This window comes from Gordionus sp. m RMFG-2023, chromosome 1 (genome assembly GCF_954871325.1).
Source record: "Gordionus sp. m RMFG-2023 chromosome 1, tfGorSpeb1-WG-v2, whole genome shotgun sequence".
Lineage (NCBI taxonomy): Eukaryota > Metazoa > Nematomorpha > Gordioida > Chordodea > Parachordodidae > Gordionus > Gordionus sp. m RMFG-2023.
In genome coordinates, this window is record NC_088775.1 from 27,384,486 (window position 1) to 27,406,767 (window position 22,282).

Below are 22,282 nucleotides of genomic sequence, written 5' to 3' on the forward strand. Positions count from 1 at the left end.
CTTCATCAATTGAAGATTTTGTTGACATATTATTTTCAATATTATTTTTAAAAATAATTAAAGATTCATATTTTAATAATTCCTGAAGATATTTTTATTCACCATCAATCCAACGATTTTTACAGTAGGGATGAGAAATAGTGGCCAAAAATGCTTTTTTAAAGTTATAAGATTCAAATATATTTTAAAATATTTTATTTAAAGAATTTTCTACTGCAATAGATAATGGTTTGCAAAAATGTAGATCAGTTTGAATTAAATTTGTAATTTTTTTTAACGACATTTAATATTGGAGCTGATTCTCCATAATAGCAGTAATTTCACTTTGTATTTTGTCAATCGCTATACCCAATGGGGACATTATATGACAATATTCTTCTAAATGTTACATTTCAATATCTCTTAGTCGGATTAAATTTTTCATTTAAATTTTAAAATAATATCATTTTAAATATTAATACTATTTAAATTAACTAATATAATTTTTTTTAAAGTATCTGTATCTTTTTGAATACAAAGTTGATTAAGATACAGATACTTTTAAATAATTTGTATCTTCAATACAAGATGTAGATAAAAATATCCACGATACTGCCCACCCTATTTTAATCATTGATCAATTGTAAAGATTATTAATAAATATTTGATAATCAATAATTGTAATATATAATTCAAAAGCTATCAAATATTTTATGTTATTTCTCTCCTCACAAAAATGACTACAAAAAATACAAATCAATTTTTTATGATTTAATTTTATTATTGAATAATTTTCACAGTATGAATCTAATTTCTTAAATTTAATCTAAGAGGTATAAAAGTATGGATCATTACACCATTATGTTCCGAAAATGGGTTTTACCTTTTAAAACCTAGTTTCAATATATTTTCCCATTTTTTCATATAATCTTTTACATGTGCATAACTATTTACAGTGATATTTGTTTTATAAAAATTAAATAAATCTAAGGTGTTTATTTATCGCAATTACTTTTGGCATGAGCCGTTTAGAAGAAATTTCATTCCGCCTTGAATCCCTAATGCATTTTGCCTTAAATTATTAATTTTTATAATGTGTTACTGCACGTTAGAAAAATAAAATGATTTATTCAAGTTTTTTTATTTAAAAAAACAAATAATTTTAGTTTGTAATAGATAAACTGCATTATGGCTTTTGTTTTATACATGATGACACTATCACATCGTATCAGGTCAATTCAGCGAAACTTTTATCGCGAATGTCGTATATCGCGAAAAGTTTTTATAGCGAAGGTAATATCGCCAAACCAATTCTTTTCCGCGAAACATTTATAGCGTAGACAATTTCGCGAAGCCAATGTCGCGAATTTATTTCTGCGAAACCTTAACCGCGAATTTACTAGAGATATACATTTTAGCAAAACATTTTACGCGAACACTTTACAGCGAATTTTTTATCGCGAATATGTTGCGCGAAATCATTATCGCGAGCCAATTACCGCGAAATAATAAATATATTGTGAATGCATTTATTTAAAGGAAAACAACATATTATTTATTATTTGATGTTTTTTTAATAAAAAATCATATGCTACTATTGTAATATTATTTTTGTTAAAATTTATTAGTGATTTTCACGCCTAAAATTTTAAGTAAAAAATATTTCTTGAAGTTCAAAAAGATTTTGAACATATTTTGATAAAAATTCCTTAGATTGACAATTGTCATGATGTTTATTTTTAAAATTTTTTGTATTTATTTAACGCAAATGGGTAAAAATATAGATTGTAAACATGTTAAATTAAAATTTCATGAAGATGTACATTAAGGTCTACCGTTAAGCTATATAAATAAATTTAATTGACGCTCGAAAGATATTTAAAATTAAAGGGAGAGTATTTTGCCCAAAATGCCCCATATTTTCGACCTTTAGAGGCCCATATCTCAGCCGCTGTTTGGAATTGGGGGCTAAAATATTATTTTTTTCTTAATTATAATATATACAAATTCTTATAAAAATTTTAGAAAAATCTGAGGGGGTCAGGTTGTGATTTATCATGGTATTCACCATATATATGTCGTCTCAAAAAACAATCCTAGTTTTTATAATATTTGGATTGGATAAAACGCCCTCTTTCTTTTTTCTAGTAAAATATTTATTCGCTTTTGATTAATTATATATTACAATTATTGATTATTATTAAATTTTTATTATGATTTTTTATACGTATACTTGACCAAACTTGAAAATTTGCCGATGGTTATATGAGTATTTCTGGTTTATATATTAAACATTATATCATTTTGTAGGCCTACCATTAAGCCATATAAAGAAATTTAAATAATGCATAGCTAGACCAATTATATCCAAAGAAATCTAAAATTTAGATGAGTGCATTAGGTCCAAAATGTCTCATTTTTTTGCCTTTAGGGGCCAATATTTCAGCCGCTGTTTGAAGAAGCCAAACTCTAATACACAAAAATATATTTATAGATGTGAATATTTTAAAAAAAACATAATATTAGGTTCCGTACAGGTTCGATTGGCATGATTATTCTGCCATCAAGATAGACTCTCTTAGAACGGGTATTTTTATCATTTAATCACTTATAATTAGAGATGGGAAAAACTTTACTTAATACGTCTTTTTCTATTATTTTTTTTGCACGAGTAACTTAAAGTAAAGTTTTTTTCGTTACTTTATAAAATTTAGCCATTTCCCAATATCCTTTTATTAATATTTTACCATCTGAGAATAAAATATATTATAATAAACTTGTCCCCCAATTACCTACAAATTCTGAAAATAGATTTAAAATGAGACCTCTTCGAAAGGTACTTACTCTAAAATAAAGGAAGCAGATAAAAAATAAGTTTTCTTATCCCTAAATTTCCAAATGCCTTCATTATATCAATATTCCAACCAATAAGTCATTATTATATTGGAATTTATTTTAAAACTATACTCGCAATTAAACTATAATTGTTGTTTTTTTCAGGTAACGTTAATATAAGCGTTACATTTTATTTTTAAGCAACAATAACTTTAGTAGTTATAGTTTTTTTTAAACTAACATTCCTGACCTTACTCTTCCCCCCTTCCCCCCCCCCCCAAAAAAAAAGATTTGTAGCAGATGATTAAAAATAATGACAACAAATTTGAGGCCAGCTTATCATTTTTTCCGAATTTTTTTTTTTGCATTTCACAATTAAATACATATCACCTGATTATAATGCCATTATGATACAAGTCATGCAATTTAAATATAAAAAAAAATTGAAATTTGCTTTAAATATGGTATTTAATAATAATTTAAATGTATATGTTCCATAATAATATAATACAAAATCAAAATATCAAGTAATATTGTCTTGCCTATTCTTTGGCGCTATACTTTACAACCGATTTTGATTAGATGTCGGTAGCGATCCTGTAATCAGCCATTTTTTAATTTACGGAAAACCGTTATGAGCAGCGAATTTATGTTAAATGATTCATTATACGATCTTCCAACTTAGTTAAGTATATAGAATTTAAAATTATTCTCAAAAAATCTGGTCCGATCCGGGTTTTTTTTAAAAAAGAAGATAATCGGGGCCAGGTCTGGATTTTTAAAAATAATTCCATTTTATGGTCCGGTCCTTATTTCGGGCTTGTAAATCTTTGTTATCAATTAAGGAAATTTTAATTTAGAAAATAAGCACTATATCTGTGTCCCCTGGTTCGTCTTATTTTTGAAACTTATCTTTGTTTTAGACCAGTCTTATTAAATTTAAACTAGGCACCCTATTCTGTTTTGTTTTAAGTTACGTATTAAATCTAAATAGCCTCTTTTAGAATATATATTCTGTTTAGAGGAAGCTACATAGACGGCTGAGGACACAGTCTATATATTTCTATTGTATGAAACAAATTATTTATATTCATATCAAAAATGAGGAGTATAAGAGATTATTTTTAAAACTTAAGTTGTTTCTTCCATGCAAGTTAATAAATCTGTAAGCAAAAATATGCCCATTAAAAAAGACATCGAATAGATTGCTTTCGGGTCGCAATATAGGGTAAATAAAAGTAATATATTAATAATAATATATAGTAGGGCTGTGCCGATATTAAATATCGGATCGGATCGGTCCTGATATTTGGCGTTTTTCAAAAATATCGGATCGGCCCGATACCTGTAAAAAACCCGATCCGATCCTTTTACTAAAAATGCAATTCTTATAAAACTTTTGAGTAATGAAACTTTGAATTATTATTTTTTAATAAAAAAAAATTTTTTTAAAATATTTTAAAAAAAAATAAATTTTTTCGAGTTTCTATTTTGGGTAAATTCTCTCTTTATTTCAATAGTTGCTGATAATGTTAAAAGTTTATAGTAAATAATAAATTTTTTTATATGGTAAAATTAATAAAGGTAAAAAAAATATAAAAATATAATTTGCGAAAGAGGGTAAGGGATAAAAGAATGGAAACTAGGAAAGAGAAGGGAGAGAGAGAGCATAGACATAGGAGATTATTCAATGGAAGAGATGAAACTTAGGTAGTTAGAGCGAATGATGGCGGTAGCAAGTCTTTGTCGTAAGAAAAGGGACTCTTTAGGCTGATCGGTTTTTTCCCGAATCCGTTTGCCTAATTCTTTAAAAAAACTTAGAGCTTTGCTACCGAAGGTGGTAAGAGTAGAGCAGGCGATAGGTATGAATAAGAAAGAGGGGTCTATGGAACTATATTTGATAGTTTTACGAGTTTCTGCTAGAGCGAGGGCATCGACGTTGTGGTTGGATGGTGCATTTGGGTCTATGCAGGTGAAGTCCCAGACTAGTAGCTGGCCCCTTGACCAAGGAATCTAGGACATTCCATCAGGACGTTTTCCGTCGGATCTAAAAATGCCGGTCGGTTCAAGTCTTGATGGAATGCCTGCGGATTTGAGAGCGCGCAATATGATGTCATTGCAATTGGTGTGCCGTGGAAAACGGCCTCGGCAAAAGCGGCAATGGAGGCAATGTCTGCCCTTGCGATCGACGCTGGTTTCGCAGTGTTTGCATTGGTATGGTAGAATAATTTCGCAATTGAGCCGTAATCCAATGGCAAATCTTAGCTCGTCAGCGGTCAGCAATAAGTCGAGGTTGTTGGAGGGTATAGTTTCCAAAAACTCGTAACCCGATCCTTGGTTTAATTGGTGAAAGACTGTGAGATCGTCGTCATGAAGGCTCGATTTTAGGTAAGCGACGGAGCCTTCATTGAGTGGAGTATCCCAGTCTCTCTGTAAACAGGAGGAGGGTCGAGGAGTGTTTGGGACAACGGAATTGTCCCAAATGGTCTGGGCTTCAGCTAATAATGGGTCAGGAAAGTGAGAAAGCTGGCTAATGTGTGAGTCAGATGAGAGGCGGGAGGCGATGAATCCACTGATGGAAAGAGTTAAAGGTGAGCGTAAGCCGATGCCCCCGAGCTTGCATGGAAGTGATGCTTGTAGCCATGAATTATGGTTGAAGCGAAGATTAAGGATCTCTTCGGCAAGAGATTTGACGGAAGTTTCAAATGATTTTAGTGAGTCGGGAAATTTAAAGATTGAGGTGGATCGAAGAGCGTAAAGAATTTTAGGAATGTAGTAAAAGTTTTTGAGGAGAAAAAAAGCTTGATGGCGAGGGAGAAATTTAGAGATGTTTTTGAAATGAAGTAAGCTAGATGACGCGTTAGAGAAGAAGTGATTAATGGATTGCAAGCCACCGACAGGTGAGCCGAGATGAGTGAGGGATGATAGCTCGGTTGTAAGGAAGTTATGGGTGAATGGGATGGAACAATGAAGTGGACAGATCTCTGTTTTTTGTTCGTTAAGTGAAAGTCCAATTGCGGCGGAATGTGTATTAATGATGGCGAGGGCCTTGGCGACCTCGTGAGGGGAGCCGCAGAACATTCCGTCGTCGATGTACCAAGTGTGGAGTGGAAGATTGCAGTTGGTAGAAATGTTTTTGACCATTTCGTTGATTCCAATGCAGAAAAGTATCGAGCCTAGAGGATCGCCTTGCTGGATCCCTTCAGATGATGAAAGTAAGTAGTTGTTGAATTGGAGATGAGATGGCTTGGAATAGCATGAGTGGAAAAATTGGGAGAAGGTGGGAAATGAGTGGTATATTTGTGGAAGAAAGTGGGAACGGCGAATGGAGTTGAAGGCGTTAGAAAAATCAATTTTGACGAGGATTTCGTCGCTAGGGTTGGTTTGGAGATGGATGCGAGTAGCGTGTGTGGCTATTTCGCAACCTCCCTGGATGCCAATACCGAGTTGATGGGGTGCTAAAATTAAGGCTGCGTTGTCCTTAATTTTGGAAGCTATGAGTTTAGCAACGAGGCGACGGAATACGGTCCCGATTGCTATCGGCCGGATGTCTTTGTTCGGCTTTTCGAGTGCGATTAATTTAGCGCCGAACAGGAGTGGCCTGATGGATTCGGGAACAGGTCCATGTGCAATTTTGTTGCAGAATGTTGTTAGATTCTGTAAAATAGGGACCTGGCTGACTATGAGGGGGGATGTAAGGTCCTGGAGGAAGATGGGGCGAAGCCCATCATACCCGGGCGAGGAGTCATGATGAAAGGATAGGATACTTTTGCGCACCTCGACGGGGGTGAAATTAGTGGGAAATATGTTGGGCGGAGGAGGAGGTATGAGGTCACCTCCAGGAGGGTGCTTAAGTTTAAGTTTGTTGTAGCTCTCCTCATTACTGGTTGCAATTGAGTCGTCACATGCTAGTAAGCGGAGAGCAGATTTGATGTTTAGATTGTTTATTTTGTTAGAAATTATCTTAGCCTTTAATTGGAGGCTGGAAAGTTTTTTAGAATTATGAGGAGAAAAAGTGGATGTGAGGGTGAGGGGGTGTATGGTTGCGTCTTTAATTTGTTGGGTTAAAGATTTGTGAATCTCAGGATTGGGAGGTTGGAGAGTCGTGAAAGAAAATGAAAAAAGTTTGAGCCAATGATCTAGAGAGGAAAAGTTATTTAATAGTGAATGAAGACAGGTAGAGAGAGCTTTGGCTACTTGTATTCTAGAGCCTTTGGGAATTCTAGAAATAATGGGAGGTTTGTCGGATTTTAGAAAGTTAATGATGTCGACGTGAGTGGTAGGTGAAAGGGAAATGAATGTGTCTGATGTGGTTGGTATGTGGGCGTTATTGGATGAGGTGGAAGTATAACTGTGAGTAGAAAAAATGGAGAGGGGATTTTGGAAGGGAGGGGAAGGACGCTTTCCAGACTCAGGACAAGCACTGCCTTTGGATTTGTGCTTGGTGAAAAGGCCGGATTTGGTGATTTTTATGTTTTTGGAACACGTGGGGCAGCGTTCCATTGTGTGGATAAAGAAAGGTTGTGAATAATTGTGTTGAGAATGGGGATGTGACAGGGACTAGGAAGAAATAATCTGCAGAGAATAATGATGTTGTAAAGATAAGGTTATTAAATATGAGAGGAAAGAATGGGCATAAAGGTTGTTGGGGTTGGTTGGTGTTTGATAGAGGTTGGTTATTTGTTTAATAAATGTAATGGTTTTTTACATTAATAATATTTTATAAATAATTTTTTTTTAAACAATGCAAATGTTATTTATTTTTTTAAATAGATTTTACAAGTTTTTTTATAAAAATAGAAAGGAACACCCAAAGTTTTATTTATTTTTAATTTTTTAAAAAAATAACACCAATTTTATTATTTATACTTTAAATAAAAATTATTTTAAATATGGTTTCTGAATTATGGAAATATTTTGATAAAGATGAAGGTAATTTTGCAAAATGCGTCATCTGCGGAATTCTAATTTCACGGGGAGGAATACTGAAAAATTCGTTCAATACAACTAACATTAGTAAACATCTGAAGCGTTGCCATCAAAAGGAATTCGAAGAGCTATCACAAAAAGAACGAGAAATATTAGAAAAAACAAATCAAATTTTTAAAAAAAAGAGCCCTGAAAGTCAGCCAACAATATCAGCCATTCTTAATAAAACTAATATTTGGAAACATTCTGATCCTAAATCAATAATAATTTCTAAATTTATAGGGGAAATGATAGCATGTGACCATCAGCCGATTTCTATCTTGGAGGATATAGGCTTTAAAAGGCTTTTACATCATTTATGTCCAAATTACAAAATTCCCAATAGAAAGTATTTTTCGCAAGGAGTTATTCCGGATATATATGAAAAACTCTCCGAAAAAATTTGTAAAGAAATTTTGGTTGACGATTCTTTTTTATCCTTTACGGTAGATATATGGACTAGAAATTCAGGTGGCGATTCTCACATCTCATTAACATGCCACTATATAAACCAAAATTTTCAACAAATTAATAGAGTTCTAAATGTTAAAACATTTAATGAGTCGCATACAGCAATAAATATTGCTCAAATTTTAGATGAAATTATTAATTATTGGGGTATAAAGAAAAAAAAATACACCTAATCATTAGAGATAATGCACCCAATATAACTTTGGCCATGAAAAATGGGAAATTTCAAAGCGTTTCTTGTTTTGCACATAGTTTGCAATTGGTTGCACAGGCAGCAATTTTATCACAGAGATCTATTATTGACATGCTTGCCCGGGTTAGAAAAATAGTAGGACACTTTAAACATTCTTCTATTGCACAAAATTGTCTAAAAGAAATCCAAATTCGATTAAGTCTAGCCCAGCACAAATTAATCCAGGATGTGCCCACCCGTTGGGATTCTACCTATTATATGCTCGAAAGATTGATAGAACAAAAAAGGGCGGTACAGCTGTTCATTATCGATAATCCTAATTTGGGAAATCTCTCATTATATGAGTGGGAATTAGCAGAAAGGGTAATTGATGTTCTTGAACCAATTCAGAGAGTAACAAAAGAAATAAGTACGGAATCATGTTCAATTAGCAATGTTATACCCTTTGTTGAAATTCTGAAAAGTGAATTAACAATTAATGGGGACACAGATAGAGGTGTGCAGACTATGAAGAATACCACTAATAATCAATTAACAACTCGGTTTTTTGATATTTATGATGATGACAATTATGTTGTCGCAACATTACTTGATCCTCGATATAAGGATTTCTTTTTGCCAAAAAACATATCATACATAGAAAAGCTCAGGACTGCATGTGAGTCTTTTTTTAAAGGTGATGATAATGTTCAACTTCCAATTTCTAATAAAGATTCGCCAGGTTTTATATTTTTAAAATAAATTTAGATTTTATTGTTAACTTAGGTAATGACAATGAGAAAAATGTTCCACATAACATTAAAAAATGCAAATTTAATTTAAGGGATGCTTATAAATTGAAAATCAAAGAAAAACTAGTAATAAATGAAATCGATAGTAATGTAAATGATGACCTGCCATACCTAATAGAAATCAAGGAATATTTAAAAGAATCTTTATATATAGAAAGTATGACAATATATTATATTAATTTAAATATTGCTTGGTTGGGCTATGATTGACCCATTTGTTTGGGTGATTTTTCAAAATCAACAAAAGATCGGGTTTGTATGAAACCCACTATTTTATAAATGCTAATTTTATATTTGTGTTATTTATTTAGCAAACTCGAATAACATTGATGATATTAATATTATATCCCCAGTGAATCCACTTGAATATTGGAGAGTTAATGCTGTAAAATTTCCAACTTTATCAACACTTGCACGTAAATTTATGGCTCCTCCAGCAACAAGTGTCCCATCTGAGTCTGCCTTCAGTACGGCAGGGGATATTGATAGTCCTCATCGTAGAAGCCTATTGCCTGAAAATCTAGAGGCTCTTATATTTATTAAAAAAATCTAATATATTATAATTTTATATATTAAATATTACAATTTTATAAACCAACATAAAATGGATATATTATTATATATTTTTTTTAAAATTATTGTTGAAATAAAAAAATTAAATTATGCATAATTCTTTTATGCATAAAAAATATTGATTTATTAATTACATTTGGTTCAAAGAGGGGTGGTAAAAAATTAATATAAATATCGGATCGGTTTTGAACCAATATCGGATCGGATCGGTAAAAAATATGTGGATCGGCACAGCCCTAATATATAGTGCCTTGATGGTTTATCTCGTGCATTAAGACATAACGTAAATTATTTAATAGGTAGGAAACCAATTTTTGCCATACTAGTTTTTTTTATGTGTTATCTCACCCAAATAAATTCAATAAAATATTTTCATTTCTGAGTCTTTGATCGTAAAAGTTTCATTCATTCCTATGATTATGGTCTATTTGAAGTGCGAGGAAATTTAAAGTTTAAAAATATTTTATTTTATAATTATCATAATAATGTAAATACAAACGATGTCAGCCAATTTTGAAATACTGCCTGTCAGCCAATACTCAAATACTACCTGAGAAAAGAAATAACCCAAATATCATTCAAAATAAGCAATTGTAACTATAACATATAATTTCGTAATGTAATTTTGGGAAACATGATAACTTGTAAAAATCGACAATAGCAAATGATGTTCTGCATTTTAATCGTTTAGGAATACTATCCATAGAATAAGTACTTCCATATTGTATTTTCGACGAAGAAAAGGAAGTCAGGTCGAACGAGATATATTACTATTAGGCATATTTACTGAAACCTAAATCACACTATTGTTAAAAATTTTCACCAGTTGGTAAATTTTTTAAATAATAATACTGTGACACTTAGTTTTTAGTTGATAACTACTGTATGTGTGTCTGAATACCCACAACTATCCCTTAATCAAAATATAAAACAACATACATCAATAAAAATTATTCTAAAAAAGAATCCATATGTTATAAATTTGAACACTCATTTACTGGCCGTGCAAAATTTACAATCAGAGCTTCTACAGTGATATAACAATAATAGGACATGAACGTGAAGGAACCTGGATGAATTTTTAAGCCTAGAAACTAGAAATAGCCTTAAAAATGCGATGGAACTAAATTCGTTATAATCAATAAGTATTTACGACAGAATTTTATGTGGGAAGCTTGAAATAAAGCCAAATATTACCAACTACCCCAATGCACTTTCTCATATTGAATCAATATTGCACGTCCATTACATGAATGTTGGCTACATTTATAATATATGGATTCTCTCTTAGAATAATACTTATTGACACAGGTTGTATTTTGGTTGTAAGTGTTGGTTTGAATTGACTTAATGATTGGGTATCGGATGCACCCACAAAGTTATGAAATAATAAGTTTCATAGTGAAATTATTTAAAAAATTTCCTAAAATGTGATTTACAACTTTCTATATGGTGTGATTCTGGGTTTCTGTAAACATACCTCTGAAAATTACCTCGTCCCAAGCAACTTTTATTTCTACAACGATAATATTATATTAAATTTACTATCCTATAAATAGTATATTCTAAATGGTTGAAACATAGGACATCATGTCCTCTTTTCGATTTTTTTATTAGTAATTTTCTTTTCAAAAATTACATTTATTAAATTATAATATCCAATTAAAATTACTTTGAATTATATTCAATGAACTCTTTCAAGAAGTATTTTTGTTTGACGCCGTTTATATTTCCATAATCATGTAAACTATTAGATTTCCCTGCTGATATATTTTTTGAATTTCAAGCTATTTTGATTTATTTTTTAATATTTTTTTTTCTCTTTAGCTTTCACCTTTTCTGGTGGTAAGCTCCTTCAACATCTCTCTCCACTTTATGTTATTCATACAATCTCTTTTATCTAATTTATAGCTGAACTACCTGTTGTGCTACGGACCATTGTTATATGGCCTATATACATATCCTGTATTATTCTTATATATTTTTAGGAACCTTTTTCTGGCGTAGCGCCCACCAGATAAGTTTTCTTGGGATTCTATCGAAGGCCTTTTTTAGATCGAGAAAGACCATGTGTAGCTTTTTGTTCTTTTCCCTGTATTTTTCACTCATTTACCTAATTGCGTGGTTGTTGATCTTCCAGGCATAAAACCAAACTGAGTCTTATATCTCTTAATCTTTTTTCTATTATTTTTTCGTATAGTTTTAGACAGTGTGACATTAGTTTTATGCCCCTGTAATTTGACAATTGTGTGGATCCCCTCAAGTATTTTATTGTATAGATTTGTGAGGAAATGTCCTAGTGCTTTAAGGCTTTCTATTGGAATATCATCTGTTCCCCTAGCTTTGTTCTGTTATTGGTTGTACAAGATTTTGACATGGGAGTGTTCATCTAAATGTAGTGTGGGGATTAAAGTTGAGAAGCATCTATTCATTATTTCTTTTTCCTTTATTATCAATTTCCCATCTTTATTTTTGATTTAATTTGTATATTTTATTTTGCCCTTCTTTGTTATGTAGTTCTTCATACATGTCATCGTATGCCATAGCTTTGGCCCTAGCCACCGCATTTGTAGCTATTCTCTTGGATTTTTTGTAATTTGTCTTGTCATCTGGGTTTTTGGATTTGTACCTTATTTTATATAGGGCCTTTTTCTCCTTTATAGTGGTTTGTACCTCTTTATTCCACCACCATAGTTCTTTGTATGATTTGTTGCCTCCTCTTGTCAAGCCTAGTGTCGATATGGCAGTGTCTATTAATCTGGATGCAAGGTCTGTTCACATTTTTTCACTGACTTGTGAGGAATCTATTGTTTAAATGTTTGTTGATTGCAAAGGCATCTGTCATTGTTCTTTGAGTGGATTTATTTGTGATGTGTAAATCCATTATAGCTTGTATTGCGCGGCGATATCTTCTCCTGGGATGACTTTGCAGTCTATTACATCTTTTAATCTTCTGCGAGAGATTAGCATGTAATCTATTTGTGTTTTCCTTGTACCATTTTATTTGATGACTATCTTTTTTCTTATAATAGGTGTTGGTTAAGGCAAGGTCGAAGGCTTGCGCAAATTTCAGTACAAGCTGTCCATCATTTCTTTCTCCATATCCTAAACCACCATGATGCCTCTAAAGTCTTCTTTCTCTTCTTCCTTGCAACCCGTTTGAGGAACATACTGAAAGGATGTGTAGTATTGATTGACCAATGCAGAGTTTTATCTTCATTAATCTATCAGAGATTCTGTTGACTTCTACTACTGAAGAGGTTAGATCTTAACTGAGATGATGCCGACACCGTTCCTATTGCTAACAATTCCATTATAGTATAATTTATACCCATCTCCAATCATTAAAGTCTTCTGACCTTTCCACGTCTCTTGTATGCACGCTATATCAACTTTTCTCTTGTTCAACATTGATGCCAATTCTCTCGTCTTACCTTTAATCGTCCCAATAATCAAACTTGCTAATCTCTTTGCTTTGACCTTTACTTTACTTTTCACAGGATGGAGGTCTACACCCTGCTCGTCGCTTGGAGGGAACGCCCTAGTTTTCAGATTAATATTTTCATTTGTTTCCTTCATTTTGTTTATTGGACAAGTATCCTTAGTACCCGGCTGTCCAGGCCTGTCGGTGACCGGGGTGTCATCTCTAAGCTCCGAAATTTATCTTACCATATGTCTTTACACATCAGTCATCGAAGAAAAACCTGAAAGTTTTTATGCTCCTTACCAGGATTGGACCTGCGTCCTCTCCGTCCTTCTTGTTTCCAAGTATACATCTAACCCATTAGGCCACCACGGCGATATATTTTGATTAATACTATCTGCTAATAACAAGATGTCTAACTAATTAAATCTATAAATGATATAATAAATTCACAAGGAATTAAGCAAGTTATTTATGATATTATCCAATTACAAATAAAATAAACAATACCGATATCACAAATTGATTTATAAAACGATTGTTGAAGAAATTGATAGCCATAGATAACGGACCGGCAGGGCCGGGGTCTATGTAAAATTTAAACGGCTACCTAGCATTTAGAAGGCAATGAATTATGTTCTTGTATATAATAAGGGTTGGTATAAAAAATATGGATTAACTTATGTTCCAATAAATAATTAAACTTTATGAAACATTTCCAAAAAAGTAATGCTAACTATTCTTAAGTTATTAGAGTTTTATATATATACGCTATATTGCATCGCTAACCTTTATCTTTCACCTTCTAAACATAACTAAATCCTCTATACATGTTTGTTTTAAATATGGATTTATCCTTATATTTATTAACGAGCCTAGTAAAGTTGCAGTTTTTAATATATTCGGCAAGTTACTATACTACCATTGTTGTTCTATTTCTATTCGTATATCATGTCACAACCCCCATTCATTTCATGTTTATTTCAATTAATATAAAATCCCCGTTAATAAAGTTGTGGACGGACAGGTCCGCCCCATCCAAAATAGAACGAGGCGATCTTTATGGACGGGCCGTCCGGAACGCCATGCAGGGCTATTATATACTAGTTTAGTATCATAAGTCGGTCATTCTTATTAAAATTTAAAAAAAAATAAGGACCAGGTGAACAAGGCACTAGTTTTAACCTGAACCTTAATGACCCCGAGGTCAAAAAATTACGTGACTCTCTTTTTAGCGTCAACGGATTTAACGCTCACGCTTCCGACTTTATCTCTCTCGATCGCTCACTCAAGGATATAAGGCATCCCGAGTATATTAATAATTAAATCATTTAGTGTTCTTATTTTCTTAAACAGATTTTTTGGCTTTTTCAAATCGAGCATTACTTGCTCATTTTTTATTCACATATTTCTCTCTAAATAAACTGATGCTCATTCACAAAAAATTTATTTTAAACTATATTCAGTTGGGTAATTGGCAGTGGCTTAGCCAGAATTATCCAAGAACTGGGGTTGCGGAAAAAAGTAACCACCATCAGTCCGACCTTTGGTCGGGTCCCACCTTCTAGTTAAATATTTTTTTTATCTGTGGTTATTTTTATAAATATGTAATATCTTTGTTTATATTATCTTCGTTAAAGGCTATACAATTAATTGAAAGCACTAATTCTAAAATATATGCAAATGTTTCGTGCTTAATCAATGCTTAAAAGAGTTCTTTAACCAGTATGAAGCAAAAAAATATATTAGCAACAAAATGGCAAACCTTACAATTAAAAAGTGACTGAAACTATTTATTCTGAAAAATTTCTCAATGTTTAACAATCTTGCTAGAATGGGAAGTTAGAAGATCTAAATATCAGGTCTGTGCTTATATTTAGTTCCTGACTAATACTTATTGATTACTCAATCAATTTTGAGAACCACAAAAAAGAAACTAAGTTATAACTAAATGAAACTATGGTATCACGCTAAGCGTTAGATGAATCAATCTTTTTGGAACACTCATTTTTGGTATTACATTGTTAAAACTATGATATCATGCCTTAAGCATGAAGTCAGCCAAACTTCTGGAACCAGTGCCTCTGACTTTTAACTAATTATTGCGTATTTTTTTTACATTTTAGTGCTTCAACGTTTGATAGATAGTTTAAAAACTTATTATTGGCAAAATATGAGATTGGTGTCATGCTAGAACGAAAATTATAGAAACATTGAATATCAGGGGTTTGTCAATATATGCCTGATTAGTACTTTTAATCTCTAATCATTCATTAATCAATTCCAGACAATTAACAGAAACCAGTTATAAGCTAAATGAAAACTATAACGGTACGCCTTAGCTTGCGTCTTAAACATGATTTTAAATTGCGATTCAAAAATTACATCTAAGGACATTAAGGTTTATTTTTTTCCCGATTCATAATATTTTTGAATCTTATAATTCTTTTACGACTCTGGGAGGCATCCCGTTTTTCAATTTTTTAATGTAAAAATTAGATTAAAAATTTAATGTTTTAGATTTTCACGATTCTTTTACCTTGTTTTTTTAAATAGAAGAAGATATTTCTGAGAATATTTTATTGAAATAGAATATTAAGGAAGGGGTTCATCTAGATATCAATATAAATGTATTAGCTTAAAATTTAGTAATATATTTTAGAGTAATTCTATAAGGTTGTTATACAAAGTATCATTCTACAAATGTGGTATAAGTTATTGTATTCTACAAGAGTTATTTTAAGTTAGTGTCTTCTACAGAAATTGGTGCCCGTCCTATTAAATTAAAAACCTGGGACACAAAAAATAAAAAGAAGAAAACCATAGTAAAAATAAATAAAATTCTTAAGATAAAAGGTAAAATAAAGATTTATTATAATAGTAATTAATGTTTATTTGTATTGTCATATTTTTTACAATAATGAGTATAATATATTTTCATTTAGTAATGTTAAAATATTTATAATAAAAGTTCTAATAAATTATTTGTAATAAAAAAGAAATATCAATTAATGAAAGTATAATACCTATATATTTTTTTTTAAATAAAGGATAAATGTTAAATTATAAAAACACAAAGTTATGTGGAAATGGTTCCACAGAGAAATAATTGTATTAAAGCTGTAGTAGTTATATGTTTATGGATAATTGGTATTGTGTTACATCGGAGAAAAATGAAAAGAGTTATAGATAGAATAAAGATCACAGAGGAAATTGGAATCCAAAATAATGGAATTAATAAAGAAAGGAATGAAAGGGAATTGAAAAACATTAATGAAAATGAGAGAATGATGGAGGAAATGTTAAGTTTAAAAGATGAAATATGGAAAATTTTAAATGAAAACATGATAGGAGGTATGAGAAAAAGTGTTAATGTTATTAAGGCGAGAAATGATGGGAAAAATATGAACGATAAATTAGAAATGGATATTAAAGATGAACAATGAGATATGTTAAACGAAATTCTGATGATCATGGAGAAATGGGAGTGGTTACGAAAAGGATTTCAGAAGAGAAGATCGTATGACGATCATTTTAAATAGTATAGTACTCCAATGAGCTTTCAGAGGAATGAAAAAGATAATTGGGAAAGAGAGAATTTGTTTCGAGACAAATGATGAATATGCAAGGTATGAGATCTTATGCCTGTGGGGAATTGGGACATATAAGTAAAGATTATGTGTTCAGAATTGTGCAACATTTAACAAGCAACCAATTAAATGTAATAGATATGGAGGAGTAGGAAATAGTAGTGAAAAATGTTATTCCGACTTATCGTATTAATGGAAATAATCAAATAACATTTCAATGTGAAAGATGTGGATAAATGGGACATTCTATAGAGAATTGTTATATAAGAGAACCGGTGAATGTGGAACATTTCTGGCAGTCTAATATTTCACGCCGGAATTCAATGTAAGAATGGTACAAGATAACGATGTTTTGAAGGAGGGGGAATGTAAAGATTGTAATTATGTGTTTCAAATGCAGGAAAGGACATCGAATGGTGGAATGTCCGGAGAGGTGACTAAACGATAGCGAAAATAGTATAACAAGGGTTATTACATCACATGAGACTTCTAGTGGGTTGAGATAAAAAAGTTAAAAAAAATTTAGTTAATGAGAGAGATATAAATAGGGTAAGTGATGAAAATATGAAGAATTGTAGAATTCCAATAAATTAGAGGGTAAAGGGGAGAAGGATAAATCTCCTCGTGTGAAAATATTGTGAAGAGTAGAGAAATATCTATGTTGTTGGATACAGGGGTGGCGATATCGATTGTAATTTATGAAAATTATTGTGAATATTGGCCTGAAGAGAGTATAATTGAAGAGGAAATGATGGTTAGACAATTTGATGGATCGGGAATAAAGGTTTTAGGAAAAATTAAAGTACCGTTTGTGATAAATGGTAAAGTTAATTATCTAAATTTGTGGATTGTTGATAAAAAGGTGGAGACGATCATGGGGCCAGTAAATAATTTTTGGAGTATTTTTTCAAACGGAATTAAGTGTGATGAAGTGGTTGAAGTTCAAAATACAGAAATGGGAAATCAAAAATTATGTGGCACAAAGAATGAAATGAGTGGAAATAGAATGATGGGCAGCTTTAAAGATGAGGTTGGGAACGCGAGTAATTTTCAAGAGCGGATAGTGCCAATTTAAAAAAAAGGGAAAGAGATAGTGAGTTGTCGGAAAGTGTGTGAGTTGTCGGAAAGTGTTAGTATGGTGGAAAATAACAAAGAAAAAACATGTAAGATGTTTATTAATGTGGAAGATAATGATGAAGTAAAGATAGTAGCTAGTAGAAGGGAAACAGAGGAGGAAATTAGTATTCCAAAGATATGTATGGAAATATAATGAAAAGAATGGTGTACTAATGTTACAAAATTTTCCAGCGAAATTTGTAAGGAAAAGAGGAAGAGGATCATGATGCGAGGGAAGATAATGAACAATCACCGAATTGGGAAGATTGGAGAAGTGCTGTGGCAATTTTAATTAATATTATAGTGAAATTTTTGAGGAGAAATTAGACTGTTTAGTGGATTATGAGGTTGATCTCCGTTTAAAGGAGGGATTTATACCTCAATATTGTCAGGTGCGAAGAGTTCCATTTGAATGGAGGGCGGAATTGGAAAAAGAGTTGGATAACTGGGTACGAGAGGGAATTATTTGTCCGATTGGTTACAGTGAATGGGCAACTTCGGATAAAATCAATAGTTGCAAATTTACGAAGGAGAAGTATCATTTTAATTAGTGCGAAATGTAAATTCGAATAGTTGATCCAAAAGGAAAGTCCCTGGTTAATGAAGATTAGATTTCAATCGTGTCTACAATACTCAACAAGAACTATATCTTACTTATAATCAAACCAATTAAACGGATGTAAACAATCATTTAATCAATAATACCACTGTCCACGAACACCGTGTGTCCTAACGTAAAAGATGAACGACACAATATTAAGATAACAACAAATTGCTACAACAAAAACGCAGAAAAAAAATGACAGCAACGTTATAATTGACTCTAATTTACTGTAACAATAGATGGCTATCATTGAAGATCAGAGAGAGTGTATGAAACGATGCAAAAAAGTAAACATAAAAATAATCTTAAAAAATATGTGGGTTATTTATTGTATTTTTATACGCTGATTGATTTTTAATTGATTTTATGACGCTAAAAATATATTATTTTGCCCCGGGTTTTTGTTCCTAAAATCGGGGCGTGTTGTGTGATATTGTAATAATATTTTGTTTTATATTTTTGTTTTTTTGGGTTAATTTATTTTTATTTGCTGTTGTCAAGGATGTATTTTATTTTTATATGAAAAAGAGGAAAACTATCGTTTTTATTTTTTCGCGTAAAATTTAAAAGAAAAATTATATTATTGTATTTTTGTATCATAAAATTAAATAAAAATTTTAGAGTAATTCTATAAGATTGTTATACAATGTATCATTCTACAGGTGTGGTCTAAGTTATTGTATTCTACAAGAGTTATTTTAAGTTAGTGACTTCTACAAAAGTCTACACCTCTATTATAAATAATTTTTTAAATATAATATTATTTACTCCATATCGGGCATCTCTTTTAACCCTAATCTAGTAAAGTGAGCCTGGAATTTATATATATTTTGAAACTAATTAAATTTATATTTAAAAAAGATAAACAAATCACAAATACTGCGAATCCTTATCCTAATATATAAAAAAAATATATTAAACAAAACAAGATATCCTTCGATAAAGGCAATACCTGAAAATTGTTTCGATAAAACCATATTTTTTTAAAAAAATTTATTTTTAGGATGATTTATGTTCAAGGCTAAATCAATTTTAAAGATTAAAAAAAAAATTGCAATTTAGTCCAATGGGATGATATAAACCAATTTAATTTAATAAATTTTATTTTAACAGAGAAATCATAAATGGATTCCATACAGTCCTATTTCTAACAAATTTACTAAAAACCCGGGTCTATTAAGCATAGTTCTAAATATACTAAACGCCTGAGACATATATGTTATGCCATATATAAAGCAAAAGGGTTACTCCAATTTACCACAATTTTTTTAAAGTCCATAATTTGAATATTAAATTTTTTTTATCCCCTATTTCGATTTATCGGATCATTGCCGATATTATTTTTAACAAAATACAAACGATCTGATCGAACTATCCGATATTTAAAAAATACTAATACAGCATCTTATCATAATAATAATCATGCAAGGGATATGTTATCTTAGATTTAACGATACATTTTTTTGTTTAAATAAAGTTGCAAAACCAAAAAATACCTTCCAAAATTACTCGATGTCAGCATAGTCATACCGTTCCACGAGGAACATTGGACCACCCTTCTCCGCTCCGTGCATAGCATCATCAACCGATCCCCTTCCCATTTGATCAAGGAAATTATTTTGGTCGACGATTTCAGTACCAAAGGTATTAAGTGTTTATTAATTAGTGACCTTTAAGCAACAAAAAATTGAATTAAATTTTTTTGCTTATTTTTTTCAAATTATTCTTTATTATCCATTTGGGGGGGGGGGGGGTCATATAGTAAAATTTTTTATTAGCTTATTACGAGAACAGGCAAATTTGCGATGGATTTCCCCCGATAGTTTTTGATATATTTTAAAAATTTTACAAATTCATAAGTCTCTGCTTTTCTCACATTTGAGGCTCTGTATCTCGGGAACCAAGTGTACTAACGAGCTAGAATAAATGAGCATCTTATTTTTTTTACCTATCTAAATCATTACAGAAATTTTTAGCAATTTTAAAAGGAGTCGGCCTTAAATGTGACTTTTTGATCGATTTGTCATGGAATGAACATTGACTTAACGACCCATATAAGATTTGAGTCATTTTTTATGATTCTTTATTCCTTCATGAAGATTGAGTTTATCATATAAAGGGAGTGGAGCGAACGGATATGACTAAAATAGTGAACAGCCGGATCCTAACGCATTTTAAGGTAGCCGGTTGTATTTATCGAGTTTGGGAACCAAATGTAATCTAATTATTGGCCACGCTCCATTTGGTTTCTAAACTCGATTTAAACACAGCCCATCACTTTATTTTAAAAGATTATCGGAGGCTTGAACCGTTAGTAGATCTTCGCTAAACTAAAATATAACTTCTCAAATAGGATAATTTATTATGTTGACGATATTTCCTCATAATCGAGCTATTAACCCGCACTTCATGTTTGGCTCGACTCATCTTGTATTTATTTTGGGTTCCTCTTAAAAAATTTTGCATTTATAATTTGCAACTATGGATAATTTATTGAGTCATTTAAAAAAATATATACAAGATCCATATGGCTTTTCAATTCTAATGTTGCATTCATAGTGGGATCTAATCCGTCATAATTTAACAGCAGATCTATTTTATAATTTGTTTATGAGATCAATTTTTATTTATTTATAATATTATTTTTATCTTTAATTTCATGGTCATTAATAAAAAAAACACAAACAGATTTTTAAAATCAATCAGCTTTTAAATCGTCGAGGACGGATCCCACTATGAATGCAGCTTACCCCCAAGAGCTTAATTTCTGAAAAAAATATTAGTTCCACCCTGAATCGAACAATAAATGAAAAAATTATAATAAAATATAGATGGTTCAATAGCTAAGGCTACTTAATTTATTTTTTTTTACATCAGGCAAATCTCGTATTTCGCGTCCGGCTTAGTCGGGCTCTCGCCTAAAATTTTTAAAAATTGGGCAGCGTCACGCTCGGACCATTTTTTAGAGACCAGATCAGGCTCTAACCCGATTTTTACCGGATCGAGCTTAAAATACGAATTTTGAACCAACTCAAGGCGATTTTTTTCTCTAGTTTATTATTTTTCTAATAATAGCATCCCTATTTGTCTATTTTTTTAATCATTTTTTGCCGAGATTTATAATAATTGATGCTGAATTTTATGCTTGATAACTATGACAAATGAGCAGAGTCGGCTCTTGTCTGGACTAAATTTTTGTGTGTATGCTGCATATGATATTTGGAATATATTTGCTACAAAATTTATATATATGTAAGCATTAATTAATAAAAAGAATCCTGAATGTATGTATCACTAATATTTATTGCTCTTAATAATCCCGGTTTGGGTCAATTTTTAAAAACGGCCAGATTAAATTTTATCCAAAATAACATTATGTTAGCCTGGTGGTTTTGTTCATGGATGGCAGAAAGGTTTGGATCTCTATTTTCCAAATCTCGAAGCTTGCATATTATTATCTTGGCTAAAATGGCCGTTTTTAAAAAATAGACCCAAATCGGGCTTTTTAAATACGCTTACTAATATTATAAATAAATTTCCCGCTATTTTTCTGATAAGAAAATTATGTTTTTTGTATATATAAGGTTAAATTATTCAATTTGTCTTGCATTGTAGAACGAAGATATATATCTTTATTATTTAAAGATGGGAAAAACAATATTCAGCACTTACGACGTTATAATGTTCTTAATGAGATAATATAAAGAATTGTAAAATTGATAATTTTTGTTATAAATT

At 31.2% G+C, this 22,282-nt stretch overlaps 1 protein-coding gene across 3 annotated transcripts in view; it reads left to right on the plus strand.

Annotated features, from left to right (window-relative positions):
- The window catches only part of LOC135922567 (polypeptide N-acetylgalactosaminyltransferase-like 6), a 77,496-nt gene that overhangs the window by 21,679 nt on the left and 33,535 nt on the right, over window positions 1–22,282 (plus strand). For all 3 annotated transcript variants that reach the window (XM_065456968.1, XM_065456969.1, XM_065456970.1), the window contains 3 exons: window positions 2,506–2,566; window positions 14,391–14,544; window positions 20,022–20,188. In XM_065456968.1, the coding sequence (XP_065313040.1) occupies window positions 2,506–2,566; window positions 14,391–14,544; window positions 20,022–20,188 (382 nt within the window). The remainder of the gene's footprint in view (window positions 1–2,505; window positions 2,567–14,390; window positions 14,545–20,021; window positions 20,189–22,282) is intronic.